Raw genomic sequence first — 15,455 nt, forward strand, 5'->3', positions numbered from 1 at the left:
TCCATCACATTGCCTTCATCAACTATCTGCTTTCTACTTTCTTGCTTGGAATTTGCAATCTTTTTTGCATTTTTTTCCTAAACTCCTTTAGGGTGACATCAATATACTCCAATATTACTTTGTATAGTTCAGTTACAGATTTAACTATATTCAGCTATGGTTATTTCCAGTTTCCATGGGAGGTCTAATTCCATTGGTCAGTTGGATTACCACCATATTGGGATTCTCTAAGAAGATTCTGCCATTTTAGTGCTGTGGCATTCTTCAAAGAGGTAACAAACAGCCCTTGATGAAGGACTGGTAATGGATGCTGCAGATCTTTTCATAAGTTATTTGACATTATTCTGTATATGGGAATAACTGACAAAATAAAGACAACAAATATCAATCCTATATAATTCAGTGGCTAAACAAGGGATAAACAGCAGGAAACAAAGCAGGGTGGCTGGGGGTGTAGTGTCTGCTCCTGCGAAGGTTACCAGTAGTGTCTCACAGGGATCTGTAATGGAGCCAGTTCTTTTGGGGTTACTTTTTTTCTGATATACATGCAGGAAATAAGATGCAAATTCAGATAAACAAAATGATGTTTGCAAAGTGAGTAGCATATTTCTTCAGTTAAAGATTCTGAAGTTTTCCATGATGTTCTACAAAAAATATATACATGTTGTAGTGGTGATGACCTCATCCTTACTGCTGGTAAACACATTATCGCGAAACTATAAAGAGTACAAAATATAGCTATAAAATAAGTTGTCAAATCATACAAAAATGGCACCGTCATTTAAGCTGTATGGAGAGTGGAAGAGAACAGTTTAAATGGTGACCACATTCTGCCTACTAGAATTTCAAATGGGTATTCTGCTGCTCATATAATTGTACAGAACATGATGAATTACTTGGGGAAGATGATTTTACCACTTTATGCTTTCCTGAGCTGACCCATTACTGAAACAAAATGTATTTTGATTAATTCAAACAAGTTATCTAAGCAACTTAAAAAGGTACAGTTATTCTAAATAAGAAAGCCATTAAAAACGTAAACTACTGAAAAAAGCATCAAGAGTTATCATTATAGTTTGTCACAGGTTTTTAAGAGATTGCTTCAGTTTAGCCTTTAGCATTGAGCCAAATCTTTTGCAATACTAGACTTAGAAGCACTGCTGGAAGAGGTAACGAAACCATATAATAAAAAGCAATATCAGTAAGAGAAAAAAAGCAATATATTACGCCACACCTAAAAGATTATATGCATATGTGTGTGTGTGTGTGTGTGTGTGTGTGTGTGTGTGTGTGTGTGTGTGTGAATATATATATATATATATATATATATATATATATATATATATATATATATATATATATATATATTTATATGTATGGGTCCACTACCAAATTTCGAAATTTCAAAACATTGAACCTCTGATTACCGAAGCCCAGAGGATCGAGGTTTTGAAATATCGAAACTAAAAAAAAAATCCAAACCATTAAAACTTATAATTTCACATTTTTGCAGGGGGCTACTCTCATTTGGGGGGGATGCACCCCCCACACCCCATGCTACTTAAATATACCAACTCCAAGATCGCACTACAGTGAAGAGAATGGTAAAGTTCCCGTTCTGCACTGTACGGCAATCCCCATTGACAAGTTTTGAAATTTCAAAACCTCGATCCTCTGGGCTTCGATAATCAGAGGTTTGATGTTTTGAAATTTTGAAATTTGGTAATGGACCCATATACGTACATATGGCTATATATATATATATATATATATATATATATATATATATATATATATATATATATATGTGTGTGTGTATAAAGTAGAAAATATAAGTAGTGACATGGGATTGCGGCAATCAAGCTTTGTCAAGACCATTAGGTTGTAATCTTGTCATTAAAACCAATGAATGTGTTTAATATTCTGAAATAATGATTACTGCATTGTTCTTTCATTAACTTTTTACATCCTAATGGGGGGAGTGGTGTTGAGGTCACCTCTGTCTTCTCCCATTCTTAGCATTTTTCATTGTTTACAGTGGTTCTGACAAATGCTCTTCTTTATTTATACTGTTCTGCTATAATACAAATAAATGGAACATATTTAAGGCAGCAGCATATTTTGATAGAAGCTTTGAGGTTTTATGCTTTTGGAAGACATGCTTATTTATTTAGCACCTGTTGACTGGGGCAGGGCTCCGAACCAGGTAGATCACTTTCAGGCTCAGTCCAAGAAAACTGAGTTCAAAGTAATAATAAACAAACAAGCAGTTTACAATGCAGATGAGTAAGACAAATACACTATAAGCATGCAAAAGCAATAAAACAACATTTTAGAGATCTGTTTAACATAGTATCAGTCAGACCTCTCAACTATCCCTATTTTGGAGAAACATTCCTGTTTTAGGGCCTGATTTGCCCCTGCATAGGATGTCCCTGTTTTTGGAGGTCTGTCCTTATTTTCAGGCTTGATTTAACCCTTCGTACAATTTTCTGAATCTTCCTCATCACGTGATTTTTTAAAGATGTCTAGTACACAGAAAACCACAGTATATGATCAACATACTAGCAGCAACAATTATTTAAAGAAAGAGGATGCACATCTACCGTTTTGTGAAGCAAAAAATAAATGACCTTTTGTAGTAGAATTTTCCAGTATAGTTCATTAAGGTCTACAGATGTCACACTGCCTCTTTTTGATACTATGCTTTTATTTCCGCATCATTTTTATCTATCTCTCTGTTTCTTAAGCATGTGTTTCTGAGTACTATCCCACATTCCTTTGGAAAGTGGAAAGACTTATGTGCTGTTTGGTATTCAAATGTATGCAATCAGAGATCCAGATGTTTAGCTGGCTGTACTTATTTTCCATTGCCTTTGTTCCTATTTTCAGTGTTTGCAGGCTGAATAGTATGAGGGGAGACTGTCTAACAGACATTATAATAACATAGTAGAAACCTTTATAGCAAAGATGGAATCTATCTAATGTCACGGTTAAACAGTTCTGTTTACAGAAATATTTTAGTTTAATCTGGACTATACTGATGTATAGTGTGGTACGGTGGATGACGGAGTACAGGAACGACAGTGAATGAAGTACAGGAAAGGGAGGTAGGTGCTGCGAGAGTGGGGGAGTGGTAGAGAGTGGAACTGAGAGAGAGGAAGTATTTGGAGATGGGTACAGGTTAGAGAGTGAGGGGAGAGATATAGGGGTTAATATAGCATGGTATAGCATAGACGTCTTAGTGTAACATTATAACGTGAATGCAAGGAGATAAGGCAGAGTAAGTATAGAAAATATTACTTTGTCTGAATATGTAGCCTTGGATAAAGTGAAACCAAGGCCTGTTAAATATGATTTTGCATCGCTCTTCTGTTTTATAACTTAACAAGGCAGATTTGATCTGAAAAGTACTGTTTACAAAGCTCGGTTTCAACATTAATGTCTTTCTTTTTTAATTTGACAGGTAAATAAAAGTGATGTTACTTGCTAACAGGATGACAGCCAGCAAGATAGCAGTAGTGAGCAGGAAGCCTGAAACAGGTCACTTTAAAACTGCGAATAGGTAAGAGTGAGTCATATAAATCAGTTGTGTATTTACTGTACCAGAGTCAAATTTAACTTACTTTCAGTTAAACATCAGCATGTTAATAAGGGTTGCATTATTGTTTGGGCATTACAGTAATTCATTAGTAATATGTCTGCTGCATAGCTCCATTGTCTGGAGTTCAGTCCTCACCTCTGGACATTGCCCATGTTGAGCTTCATATTTCTGATAGTGTCTGCATGTATTTCCTCCTAAAATATGCTGGTTCATTGCCTAATCTAAATTACCATATATGTTTGTATACACACACACACACACACACACACACACACACACACACACACACACACACACACACACACACACACACACACACACACACACACAGAGGCACAGGCACACATATGTTGGGTACATGCTGAGAGACTGAGAGCCACAATTCTAGCTGTTAGATCATTGCAGCCAACCCGTCAGAAGCACCATGTAGTGAACTGAAAGCATCGTGAAAACTCACACTGATCAACATCGAAGCTGCCAGCTTAGTAAATATAAAAGCTGGCAAATATGAAGAACCCTACTTATAATGGCATCATCGCAAACAGCATTTTTTCAGTGGACTGCCCCCCCAGCTGTCCAAATGGTGGACTTTTGCCCTAAATTCACTTTATATAAATATATCTGCGTGACTGCACATCCATTGGACATTATGGAGTTCCATAAACTCCATCACTTGGAAATACTACAGTTTATTTAGACAGAACTGCCATTTAAGGACTTAAGTAAGGAAGTGCTTCATTACAATTGCATTTTAATGAATGAAATTTGACTGAAACATGGTTGAGAAGTAGGCATTCCATACACTGATGTGCTCCCTCACTTTCTGTCTCTCTCTCACACACACACTCTCTCCTTTTGTACACACATACATATATACTGTGGCATAGTGATGGCTGCTGAACCTAGACAGCACTGTGCCATGAACAAAGGAAGGTAATGGACATCAGCTGCAGGAAGAAGGATTCCAGGTCCGTTACCCAACTAAGAGTTAGATTCATGACTTTGTGGGCTAAGCGTGGATTCAGCAAAGGAGTGACGTTTTGTCAGAAGAGTCTCAGAGGGTTATGCACCTGTGAAGCTTGAAGGTGTCTATAGTTTATTAGCCTGTAAAGAAGAAGAAAAAGCCAGTGGCTAAATCTTAATGGAAAGGTTATAAGCTGTTTTTTACAAATCCTGTGTGTGAATAAAGCAATACAGCTGTTGCAAAGGAATGATATTGCCAAGTGTTGTCAGAGTGTTTGTGTGTAGTGTGTATGAGTATTTATTGACTTAGTGCAAGAATAGTGACAGTGAGTTTTAGAGACTTTTCCCTTTCTCCCACTGTTGTGTGACCTTGAACTTGATATATAACCTTTCACTTGAAGATATGTGTGTTTGTGTGTGTGCCTCCCCCTGAAAAAAAAAGAAAAGAAAAGGAATTTTTTTTTTTTTTTTTTTTTACTTTCGGGATTGCATGCATTTGGCCAAGTGTGGTTCATGTTTTTTTGTTCAGCAATAGTCTGATATAAAGAGAGATATAGATGTATATCATCAAATGTCGAACACTCAAAAGAACTAACCAAACAAGAGCGACCATTTTAAAGTGAATCTAAAATTAGCAAGAACTATAAAACACAAAAGTAATATTTTTTTTGCAGTCCATGCAACCCTTCCAACAAACCCAACATTGCACCAACTCAAAGAAGGGAGAAATCTCCCTAAAGAAGTGAATCATTTCCAGCACACAATTAGAAATTGCTTTGACAGTGATTTATTGGAGGAAAAAGCATTCAGCGTTATGTTAATCATCTTTTTTTTTCTGCATGCTGTTGATGCTTGAACACTTTCACCTCAGACATGTGTAGGAGAGCTGAGGTTTTTCATGTCTCTTCATTGCTGTGTGTTTATAGTGGAGGTATGTACAAATCAAGGGGAGTCCTCTATGTGGGACATGTAAAAAATTTTCTATGTGTTTGAGACATTTTCAAGATATGATATAGGAAAACTGATGAAACATAACTCATTTTTGTATGACTTAAACAAACATAGGTAAAGATTTTGTATTTCTGTATGCATTTGTGTATGTTTGTGTATGCATATATATGGTTTAGCATCACAAGGTCGGCTAGTGGATGGTCGAGCGCGTATGTCCGAAAAGAGTGAGGCAACATCCCACAATTGCAAATGCAGATGTTGCGAATCGCAAAATCCCATCCCCTTTTTGACCCATGTTAGCACTCGTTTGTGGATGTAGAGCGGTCGGAAATGTCGATTTTCAGTGTTTTTGCGACATTCCGACCGTTCGGCATGCCAGGATTCACTAACAAAATTTGCACATATACAGGTTTGAGCACTGTGTGCTCAACCTTATGATGATAAACCTATTTATATATATATATATATATAGAGAGAGAGAGAGAGAGATAGATTAATAATTAGGTAGATGTAGAAGTATACTTCAAGTGCTTGAACTGTTAAAAGTTCAAGCAGAAAGACATAAAGGAAAAAGTCAAATAATAGAAACAAAAAGAAGAAACTTGTTATGCATGGTGAGAGCCCCCCTCCCTGCATCCACACACTCCCTGCTGTTTATATATGCCAAGTCCAGGAGTGCACTGGGGAAAGGGTAAATTCAGAATCGCTGTTGTACCACAATGTTGGACATGAGAAGACCAACAATTTCTGATGTTTTTAAATTCATTTACTTTTCTCTGTCTTCTCAGTGTTCGAAGAAGTGAACTTTCAAACAACTGAAATACTCCCATATCTATCTATCTATTGTGAACTTTCAAACAGCTGAAATACTGCCATATCTGTCTATCTATCTAAGTCAGCATAATGACTGCTGAACCCAGGAGGCATTGTGATGGTTAAGGTTTCTTTTAATAGAAGCTGTGTCTTTAACTGTGAATCAGGCAAACCAAAGAGAGGAAACATTCTCTGGTAACTTTGAAAAACAGGTGAATTTTGGGGTAAATCGGGGATACTGCCTTTGAGAGAGATTGATTCTTGACCTTTCGGTTGATAAAGGGTTCCAACAACAAGTCCTGAGGGAGCAAAAAAGTAGTGTGAAGCTGTTCTTGATTTCTAGAAGGGTTGAGGAGCTGTGTCATATACTGGAATATTTAAAGTGACTTACTCTAGCCTGCTGGAAAAGGAAAACGATGCCTGTGAGTACCATTTGTTTTCTTGCCTGTTTTGGAGGAAATACTGAACATGTATTTATTCAGCAAAGACCACGGAGCTGTGAAAAGTACTTACTTTTGCATTTGAGAAAAGTGTTACTAAAGAAGACTTTGTGACTATTTTTCGCTTTGTCCCTTCTAATTTATGCAAGAAAGTAATGTTTTTATTACCTTAAAGTAAACTTAACTTAAACTGAAACTTGGTTTTATGAGACTATTTATGTTACTGCTAATACAAAAAATACTATTCCCGTTCTGTCTTTTTCTATATGTGTGTGAAGTGTATATATGTATATACGACCCACCCACCATGCAGGACCAGGACTTACTTGTGTGTTAGTGAGATGATGAAACTCCAGTGTTTTATGTTTGTTACAAATTTTACTTCAGAACTATTCAGTGTTGCTATGTAGCTAGAACTGTGCAAAGTTGAAAAAGGCAACTATTTAAATGTTCATACTTGCAGATTTTATATCATGCATGGGCAAAGTGATAAGTTGTTCAACATCAAAACAAGTAAGATTTAAAATTGGTATAAATTCACTAAAAGCAGGTTTTGTGCTGAAAGCATTTTCACAGCATATGGATGTACAAGCTTAATTGTTTGTGTCTTTCGGCTTTTCCCGGTTAAGGGTCGCCACAGCGGAACTCTGTCCGCTAATGATTGGTAGTTGATTTTTACATGCCGAGTTACCAGCCCTGACGCACAACCTTCAACGAAGGTATGCCCATTCACGCATGTCTCCAAGCAGAATACGCTCTGGCTGAGAATCGAACCGATGGATGTACAAGCTTAATAGTAAAGATAAATACAGCAGTAGCTGTGATATTTTGTGCTTGGAGTTTCAGAAAATAATTGATATCATCTCTCAGCTCATTGATACATTTAAGTGATATTCTAGACTGGATTCACATTTGGATAGCTCAGAGGACTCAACTCTAGAAGGAGACATCATAACAGGAACGGTCTCACAGCATACCTGGATTGTTAGTTTACTTTTAAGGAAGAAATGTAAACATTGAGATGCATGTTTGGTACACTGGATTACTGAAATAAAATGTAAGTGGTACAAAAGCAGACATATTTAAAACATTTGGAACTAAATGTCATATATATAAATGCAACATCCTGCTATTAAAATATGTACGCAGTGATGTGGATAAGTGCACATATGTGTTTCTTTCTGTAGGTCAGCAGTGACATAACCAAGTGTCTGCATATCATATTTGTTCTTGTACTTCAGAACTGCCTCGCAGCACAGCTATACTTGATGCATTGGCATCTTCTGTTTTATACCTGATAACTGAATTACTAAATTTAATAGATGCTTGTTCACAGTAGCTTTTTGTTTTAAAATCAGTGTGAATTCACAAAACTTTGCAGGAGGTAAATATTACAGCATGGAGTGATTTATTTTAACTGTTAAGCCTTTTTTGAAGAATGCTTTCTTCCAACCCATTTGTATTGTTTTTTTTTGTAACAAATTGTGTCCATTGTTCAGAACATGAGCTGCCCGACTGACACTCTGCAAACCACAGCTCATTTGATTTGCAGTGGATTTATTTATGTATTGGCTAACTAATGTTGAAATAATGTAGTCATTTTTTCAGTGATGAAAGGAAATAACCTGTTGATTTTATCATCTGCTTCTAACAACACAGCCCTTTGGTCTTTCTCTTCCCAGGCACTTGCCGAGACGTTATAGTGGTATAATCAGAAGATGATGGATTTAATTAACTTGTACAAAGGCATCAGGAAAATCAAATTAACTGTTGTACAAAGGCATAAGGGAAATCACCTGACTGACCAGTAACATTGCTTCATTTATACAATTAGATGAAAGGAGAGTAGCTAAAAAAGATAGGATGACACAAATCACAAGTGACTGCGCAGAATGTTTTTTTTTTTTCATAATATCTGTAAGGATATAAAAGGCATCATTGTAGTGAGTGTTTGTTTTTCTCATATGAGTGATGACTTTCATTTTGTACCAGCTGTAAAGCGCTTTGAGGTTTGGAAACATGAATGACTACTAAGAATTCATATTTTTTCATCAGTTAAAAGAAATAAGAGTTACAAGACATCTAAAAACAATTAGCATCATAAAACATGTTTTTCTAGTTAAAGTACTGCATAGTTTATGTTCTCACTTTACATTTCGAGGTTGAGAAGGTTGTGTCCCATATGCCTAATATTCCATGCATCCTTTGTTCTCCCTTTGAAGCACTGATAATGATATTTGTTTCCCAGTTTTTCCCAATTAATGACACGCATCTGCATTCCTGACCTGCATATTTAGTCTGTTGTCACATGTTTCTGTTCCTGCAGAGTTCTGTCTTTACAGTCAGGGTGTCATCTCATCACATTCCACAGTTGCTTGAGTGTAATAGCTCTATGTGGCTGTTGCTTATATGCTGATGATTACTTCACGTAGGGGTGAGTCTGTACAGCTCAACCTGTTGTTTGTAATGCATGGGCTGGTCTCATGGCCTCCAGCTGAAAGAATGAAACAGGTTTTTCATTCCCATTTGGGAAATATTCTTTTGTCCAAAGTACAATAACCTCAAAATGTGAATAATGAAATAAGGGGGGTGTGTGAGGGGGTGCAGGAGACTTGACTACTGCAGGGAACACTTTTTAAATGTTTTGTTTTTCTTTCATTTGCTTATAACTTGACAAGCTTGAGTGTATGTGCAGATTCAAGTTCTCACTTACGATCACGTGTTACCAGGTAATTGTGGAATGAGTTTGGATTTTCATGGAGCATGGACTCTTGTTGGATATTCTGCTTTGTGACCACTGTAGGTTTGAGGTAGTCTGTATTTAGGTGTGTCTTGAACATACTCACTCCTACGTTAAAGTAAAAACACTATGAATATTGCCTGTCAACCTACCATATTTTTCAACAGAAGTCCTCCGTTGTATGTGTGGAAAATTTCCAGTAAATTAAAAGATTGTATTTATGAGCATCTCTTTGATAGTCAGAAGCTGTAAGGTCAGTAATGCATTATACATACATACTGAACAAGAAAATGTGCATTATTTTTTTTTTTTTAGTAATACTAGAAGAAGTTGTACAAGACCCATGGGGTTTTATTACTGATGAGAATCTAGAAAAATGCGAACTCAAGTGGCAGCTCTGATTAGATGCAATCAGTTTCCCTGGGTTAAATGAAACTTGTTCTATAAACTCTGTTTTAAAATTAAAACATTATGAAACTCGAATCGTGGATTTAATTGTTCATTAATTGTTTAATTCACTGGATTTCTTGATTGGGTCATTTTTAATTTGTGCTTTTTAATGTAAAGGATATAATCATGTTTTTTTTATGGTGTGTTAATGTAATGATAAAGTTCCAATAAAAAAGGAAGGAAAGCGCTTAACTTTGTTAATAAAAGAGTCTCTTGGTTGTACTTGGTCAATTTTCGTTTGTGCACTACAGCAAGTTTTATTGTATTCATAGTTTGGATGGTTACTTGTTTTGGTTCTTGAGTTTGTTTATAAATGAAAAATATCTCAGTAGTACAGTGACAGAAAATATTTCATAGGTTCATAGGTAGGTACTAGGCTATTGGCCCTGGGGCCTATATAAGCCTAGCCAAAAAGGTTCCTTGGCTTTCACCACCCAAGAAAATTATTTTCCTGTGCCCCTGTCAAGCAGTGCTGCAGAAGTGATCCCCGAGGTGAATTTTCTATTTCCCATCCAGTCGTCAAGATTTTTCTTAAAGAGAGCCAATGAGGAACTTTGCTTGACATGAATGGGTAGTTTGTTCCAGAGTATGGGAAGTCTCTGGGACAGGAATCTATCCCTCCAACATGTTCTGTTTATTGTGGTGACAAGATTTAGGTCCCTAGAGTGTGTAGCTTGGAGGGATTGGGATTTCTTTAAGTGGAACATGTCCAACAGCTCTGGGTTTGACATAGCTTTGTATGTTAGGCAGAGATCACCTCTGAGTAGGCAATATGCGATGGAGTACAGCTGGAGTTTTTTGAGATGGTCTGCATATGGCATCTGTTTGAGGCTGGTAATCCTCTTAGTGAGGTATTTATGTGGCCTTTTAAATTGCTGTAGGTATCTTGTGAGATGCATGCCAAACGGGGCATTGTACTGTATAATGGGACTGATGAGGGATGAGTAGAGAGGAACAATGACCTCCTTTTTTCTAGAGGAGAACCCTTTTGTGATGAGGTGTGCCATGTAGAAGGATTTCCTGACTACTGTGGCAATGTGGTTATCAAAGGAAAGACTACTATCCACCTGTGTTCTGAGGTCTCTTATTACACTTTCAGTGTTTAGTGAGCTACTGCCTATGTGGTAGTTCATGGTACTGAGTTTTTCCCAAAGGGGGATGACAGTGCACTTCTTAGCATTGAGCTTGAGGCCATGACTTTGACACCAAGCATCTGTCTCTCCCTTTTGTAGAATGTCTACATCATTAGGTGATTCTGTTATGGCTTCCAGTTTGCAGTCATCTGTGAACTTCGTTAGCCAAAGACCTCCTGTGTTGGCCTGCACTTCAGAGAAGTAGAAATGCCGAATAGGAGAGGACCTGGTCTGAATTCGGACTTGGAGTTGGCTACTTTTACTGTGTGGGTTCTGTCAGTGAGCCAGTTGGCCACCCATCCTGTGACATAGGGATTTATGCCCAGTTTAGTGAGTTTATCTATAATTCCAGAGTGGGGGATGGTATTGAAAGCCTTGGTGAGGTCAAGATAGGCTGTGTGCACTACCTTGCCCTCATCTACGGCTCTGGTGACTGCTTCAAAGAAGTCAATCAGGTTTAGTAGACATGATCTACCTTTTACAAACCCAAACTGAGTGGTCCAGGGTTTGGAGGTTACCTATGTCTGAAAGTCTATAACTGTATAAAAATAGTACTATAACAAAGATAGTCAGTGCTTTGTGGAAAGAAGACATAGCATCTCAGTAGCATAGTGATGTAAAAGACTCTGCAAGTACTGTAACTGTGTAAAAATACAACAATGGCAGGCAATCCCTTATGGAAGGGAATAGCAAGTATTAGCTACTTGATAAACTACCCAGTAATACCCTATGAACCCACAGAAGAAAATGAAAAGAACAGTGCATGCTTGCACTAATTAAACAGGACTAGATTCTCTTTTTGTGCAGCTGTATAAATCAACTCAAAACGTCAGTATTATACTATAATGGAGATTATTCTAAAGAAATGAATGCATAATGTCCAAAGACCAGCAGTCTAACTGCGGTGTGTGTGTGTGTGTGTGTGTGTGTGTGTGTGTGTGTGTGTGTGTGTGTGTGTGTGTGTATGTGTATGAACAAATTTTCCATGTATAGTTGCTCTTCTGATGTAAAATTACCAAAAATATGAGGCAAAAATCTAGACATTCTGCAAAATCTGGACAGCTGAGAGGTATGATTGTTATACCAGTATCTAATAGTTCAGAAAGCATAAAATGACAGAAGAGACTACAGTCTGAAACAGAACAGGTGTGATTATTTCTTGACACCAGCTACTCTGCATGACCAAAGGAAACCAAAGAACAACAGATACAAATTACCTCCTCACACCAGAACCTCTTAAGTGACACATTCTGTTGCAGCGTGCAACTAACGGTGCAGCAACATCTCCTTATCTGCGATTTTCTAAATTAGCATTGAATCACTTTTAAAAATAGAAGTGCTTTTGTTAAATGGTGATGTTGACACACTGAAAGGGGTCCAAATGAATACTGAAGAAATCAACTTTACTCTTGACACGTGACAACTTAAATGAAAATGCATCCAAAAAATATGACCAAGATGTGTAAAACATTACTTATATTTGTTTGCCTGCCAGTGAGTTGAACAGCATTTAGAATGTTTGACACAATTTCTTGTTTCCTTTAGCTGATCTAGAATTTAAACAAATTAATAATGCATAAGAAAAATTCTGACTCTTTTGTGAAGAGTGTCTTTACAAAGAATAATTAATATTTTTAAAGGTACTGGTAACATATTCAATATATCTTCTCTTACATCGAAGTTATCATATCAAAGGTGGCCTTTTCTCCAGTAAAGTGTGTACCTAAAGTATAACAGTGACAGTACTGTCCTGGGTTGTTTGCATTGCACTTGGTAGATATTTGTCATTATCCTGAAGGGTCATAAGTATTTATATTTCTACTGATGATAAAATTGCACCCAAGAAGACAGAGTAGTCTACACATTTAAAGTGAAACAGCACTACACTGCAAACTCAAAGCAATAGAAACATTTTCTAGGCTAATCGTCACAACATATTCATTCATTACGAAAATGTAAACTGCTACCTGCTGCTCCATAAAGGAAACTGAACATTTGACTGCACATCTTTAAAAACATCCTTAGTATGTTTCAAAAACAACATTTATGTATCAAATTTTACATTATTTGCTGATGAAGTAATTTATACTGTTGCAGATGTTCATCGTGTTTCACTGTTGCAGTCATTACACTTGGGTTATCCTGCTGGCAGGCTACCCGCAGTCGGCCTGAATTTCAAAGTCCTGGCCTGGCGTCAGTTACTGTCTCCTCTTCCCTGACGTCAGTGCACCAGGGGTATAAAAGATGCAGCCAACACCATTTTCTTCAGTCTATCTTGCCGCGCGGTGCTCGAAGCAAAAGCAGTTCGCAAGTGCCGGTCGGCCGACTCCTGAGATTTTCGAAATTGAATTTCAGATCCAAAGTCTTCTATAAAGCTAAGTACCCCGTTGGGGAAACTTTTTTCTTGCTCCAGACCGATGTCAGAAAAAGTTAATAATTGTATTTCTTGTGGGAAGCAAATACCTCATAAGGATTTTCATTCTTACTGTATTCCTTTGAGTAGGACCTGACCATGACGTTGCTAGTTGTAGGTTTTGTGCAAGATTTAACAAACGCACTATTAAGCATCAGTAAGATTTTGCTTTTCATTACTTTGGCCGAAGGTTTAACTATATAATACCGTCGGAACAAAAGCACAAGGAGAAAGAAAAGGACAGGCATCCGAGGTCCAAAACCGACAAAGCCTCTTCCAGGCCAGTCGCAGGCTCGCCGGTGCTCAGTGAGGCGCTTTCGCATCCCCTGACTCTCGCTACCTCAGAGCCACAGGCCACCTCCAACTCCCACGTGGAGACAACTAGGCCTCTGGATACTCAAGGTATTGGCCCTTCGGAAACTACTCCCTCAGATGGGTCTGGAGCCGCTGAGCAGGCATCGGCTTCTGAGGGTGTTTTCAGACCTACACAACTTTATATCAAGCCAACGTCAGCATCCAAGACAAATACAAAAACAGCTTTAAAGACAAGGAAACAAGTACAGCACTCTCCAGGACAGACTTCCATGCCTAAGAAACAGATGCTCAAAATGGCTGAAGACCTAATTACTTTGATCAGGGGTTCCCATCCCCCTCCTGATAAGAGGCCTAGGCAAGATACTGAATAGGATTCCTCTGATCAGGTTTCCATTTCCTCTGATTCCTCTTCAGAACAGGGATAGTCTATTCCTCCCTATGAGGATTCTGATGCTGAAGAATCTATTCCTTCAGCTTCCCCTCCTGAGGATTACTCATTTGGGGAAACCCTGCATACCATGAGGGAGCATTTCCACTGGGAGAGCCAAGATTATTCAGATTCTAAGAAAAGGCTTAGAGAATTTCTTCTACTACCTCAGCATAGACCTCTTGCAATTCCACGTGTTCTAGACATTGTAGATGATGTATTTTCAGAGTCCGGCCTGTCTCCTAACTCTTTACCTCCTGCACCTGTTAAGCTGGACAGATACTACAGGGTTCCAGATTCTCATAAATTTCTATATAAAAACCCTGCTGCTGACCCAGAAACTATTTCTCAGGGTCCCAAAGGGGTCAAGGCTGCTACTGCTAAAACCCTGTCCCCTCAGATAGAGATTCTAGGGCACTGGACAGATGGGAGAATAAAGTCTACACTTCTGATACCTTGACTGTAAGGGCTTTAAATTGTCAGTTTCATATGCTCAAATATTAGCAATACTTAATATCTTTGTTAAAACAGAAAATGTTGACAAATTTTGAATGTTCTGTGAACAAAGATTTGCAGTATTTATTGCATGCAGCTGAACAAGTGGGAAAGCATACTTTGCAATGTGGTTATGATTCACTAGAGGCCTATTGCAGGGCTGCTGTAACAGGTTCTGTTATTAGAAGGCATGTTTGGTTAAAGTAACAATCTCTGCCTGATCATGTTAAAGCAAAATTATTGGATGCTCCATTACAGCATGATACTCTGTTTGGTGTTAAGGCAGAAGAGGTGTTGAAGAAAATGGAGGATAAAGCTAAATCTATGCAGACAGTGAAGGATTTCTTACAGGTACAGCCACCCAGATTTAGCAGGAACTGGCCTTCTAAGAATCGGTCCTTTCCTGTGTCAGACAGACCACAAAGAGGCAAATACAGATGCCCTAGAGGCAAGCAACAGCCCCAGGCTCATACAGGCCCAAACAATGGGGTGCTTCTACCTCCAAAAGCGGAGAAGACAAATCACAGCCATATAGGAAACAGTCCCAATGACTTCCCTCTGCCAATGCCAAGCATTTCTCTCTTGGCAGCACCCTTAGGGGGAAAACTAGCTCTTTTTTCACAAAATTGGCACATGATCACTCAGGACAAATGGGTCCTAAACATAGTCTCTCAGGGCTACAGGTTCCACTTTCACACCCTTCCAAAGGCA

The 15,455-nt window shown here is 38.0% G+C and overlaps 1 protein-coding gene across 5 annotated transcripts in view; it reads left to right on the forward strand.

The window, feature by feature from the left end:
- Positions 1–15,455, forward strand: part of DENND2A (DENN domain containing 2A) — a 2,268,767-nt gene that overhangs the window by 451,129 nt on the left and 1,802,183 nt on the right. For all 5 annotated transcript variants that reach the window (XM_044088248.1, XM_044088247.1, XM_044088242.1 and 2 more), the window contains exon 2: positions 3,467–3,565. Coding sequence is in view for 3 of the 5 variants with exons in the window: in XM_044088242.1 (XP_043944177.1) it covers positions 3,480–3,565 (86 nt within the window). In the remaining 2 variants the exon portion in view is untranslated. The remainder of the gene's footprint in view (positions 1–3,466; positions 3,566–15,455) is intronic.

Source organism: Protopterus annectens, chromosome 11.part0 (genome assembly GCF_019279795.1).
Source record: "Protopterus annectens isolate FY-2018-M chromosome 11.part0, PAN1.0, whole genome shotgun sequence".
Classification (NCBI taxonomy): Eukaryota; Metazoa; Chordata; order Ceratodontiformes; family Protopteridae; genus Protopterus; species Protopterus annectens.